Source organism: Rhagoletis zephyria, unplaced genomic scaffold, assembly GCF_001687245.7.
Source record: "Rhagoletis zephyria isolate East Lansing unplaced genomic scaffold, Rhagoletis_zephyria_1.1 Rzeph_scaffold_01556, whole genome shotgun sequence".
Classification (NCBI taxonomy): Eukaryota; Metazoa; Arthropoda; class Insecta; order Diptera; family Tephritidae; genus Rhagoletis; species Rhagoletis zephyria.
In genome coordinates this window covers 108966-111103 of record NW_016158640.1, presented here as the reverse complement: position 1 = coordinate 111103, position 2138 = coordinate 108966, and the positions used below count along the sequence as shown (strand labels likewise).

Genomic DNA, 2138 nt, shown 5'->3' with positions numbered 1-2138 from the left:
TGGCTCATCAGGACATTCAGAGTATCACCAAAAATTTGCGAATGAGACTTTTTCAGACAAAAGTATGTTCTTGACGTCACTTGTGCCATTGGTAATGACTGAACGGAACGATGAGTCAAAAGTTTTGTGGAAAAATTTAGAGCCATCATCAACGAAACATTGCAGGCCGTTAAAATTTGAATTTGTTAAGGAGACAGCAAGCGTAATAAATGAAGAAGTTAACCGAGTAAACCATGAAATAAATAATTTAACAAATTCAATTATTGAAGTTCATAATAAGAAATTCTTTATTACTCATAAGCTTTCATTGACTATGATAGATGGTAAAGTGGCAACAACTTTAACTGGCAGCTCTTCTATGTCCGTGTGCTTCATATGTGGTGCTAAGCCAACGGAGATGCACAATTTAGACGAATTGGCAATCAGAGCAAATTCGGGAGAGGCTTTAAAATTTGGTATTTCACCTCTGCATGCGCGCATAAAATTTATGGAATGCATATTACATATCGCTTACAATAAAAGCTTCGCAGCATGGCGAACAAATAAAGAAACCACAAAAATAAAAGAACAAGCCAAGGCCACAATTCAAAAAAGACTTAAATTTGTATTGGGAATAAATGTTGATGTGGTTAAACAAGGAATGGGTTCCAGCAACAATGGGAATACAGCTCGACGATTTTTTGAAAACCCTCAAATTACAGCTGACATAACAGGAGTAAATGAGCAACTGATTCATCGGTTCAAAATTATATTATCCACAATAACTTGCAGTCAGGCAATAGACGCTGAGAAATTCCAAATATATTGTATAGACACGGCAAAATTGTACATTGATTTGTATGGATGGTACTACATGCCCATCACAGTGCATAAAGTTTTGATACATGGTAGCAAAATTGTATCTGAGGCCATTCTACCTATAGGTAGGTTAAATATACAATTTGTTTCATACATTTTAAATTAACATATGGTTTATTTTTCAAAGGAATGTTATCAGAAGAAGCGCAGGAAGCGAGGAACAAAGATTATAGACGTTATAGGCTATATCACTCGCGCAAGACTGGGCGCTCTTCTACTAACGAAGACGTAATGCATCATTTGTTGATATCCTCCGACCCATACATCAATTCATTTAGAACGAAATTGAAGCTTAAAAAATTAGATTATCACGAAGATGTGAAAAAGTTGTTAATAAATGAAATAGAGTGAAACTGTAAAAATTTTTGTATTGGAGTTGTATGGGGGGTGGGTGTTACAGTGGGCGGATTTTCTTCATATTTGCAAAACAGCATTTAATAGATGTTATATGCATTTTTGCGAAAAATAAACATTCTAGTTACAAATTTACAGAAGATATGGCATTTTTGAAATATCATTTGTATGGGAGGTGGGCGTAAAAATGGGCGGATTAAGTTCATATTTTCAGGAGCACATTCTACAATTATAGTTTTAATGTGTTATGAAAATTGAGTTGATATATTTAAAATCATGGAAGTTATGCCACATTTTCTATTTAAGTTGTATGGGAGGTGGGCGTAAAAGTGGGCGTATTTTTGTAAAAAAAAAATTAAAATTCTTAAAAAATTTAAAATAAATTTGTGCAAAATTTCATGAAGCTCCGCAACCTCCTTGATTTATAGCCATTAAATACACTACACGGCCACTGTGTGCGCCGTCGGCAAGGAGTATACAGCAATGGTGGCACCAAACTTATTTGTCACAGCAAACGTAGTGCTGGTGCTGGATTTGGATCCGTCCGTATAAACAATCTCCCAATCATGTTTGAAGGGCTCTAGGGCTTCATTGTCTAGTTGTTTATATTCACTGTTGCTGGTAAAGTGTTTGGATTTTCTTTGTTTTCTTTGATAAGCGATGTTATGAGCGAGGAACAAGTCGGAGCTATTGCTGTTTCAACCAATGATGGAGTCGCTATGATATGGAGCTCTTTAGCTAGTTTTAAACAGCGCATTATGGTGGAAGGTTTGTTAGTTGCGATTGGTTTTTCAATGGCCGTCTTAACTTGTGCAAACAATAACTCGTTTCTGGCGTGAAACAACTTTGGAATTAGCATCATAGTATTACGTGTAGCTCTAGAGGAAATATCAGGTAATCCGGCTTCTGCGAGTGTCACTTTTGTT

At 35.8% G+C, this 2138-nt stretch overlaps 1 protein-coding gene across 1 annotated transcript; it reads left to right on the top strand.

Annotated features, from left to right (window-relative positions):
* Window positions 1-209: 209 nt before the first annotated feature.
* On the top strand, window positions 210-1385 carry LOC108364431 (uncharacterized). Its single transcript, XM_017618099.1, has 2 exons — window positions 210-923; window positions 986-1385. The coding sequence occupies exons 1-2, from the start codon at window positions 314-316 to the stop codon at window positions 1207-1209; spliced, it is 834 nt and encodes a 277-aa protein (XP_017473588.1). The 5' UTR covers window positions 210-313; the 3' UTR covers window positions 1210-1385.
* The last annotated feature ends 753 nt before the right edge of the window (window positions 1386-2138 follow it).

Coding starts and splice junctions, on each gene's coding strand:
- LOC108364431 (XM_017618099.1), top strand. CDS start 314: ATGATAGATGGTAAAGTGGCAACAACTTTAACTGGCAGCTCTTCTATG. Junction 924..985: donor TGAGGCCATTCTACCTATAG/GTAGGTTAAATA, acceptor TATTTTTCAAAG/GAATGTTATCAGAAGAAGCG.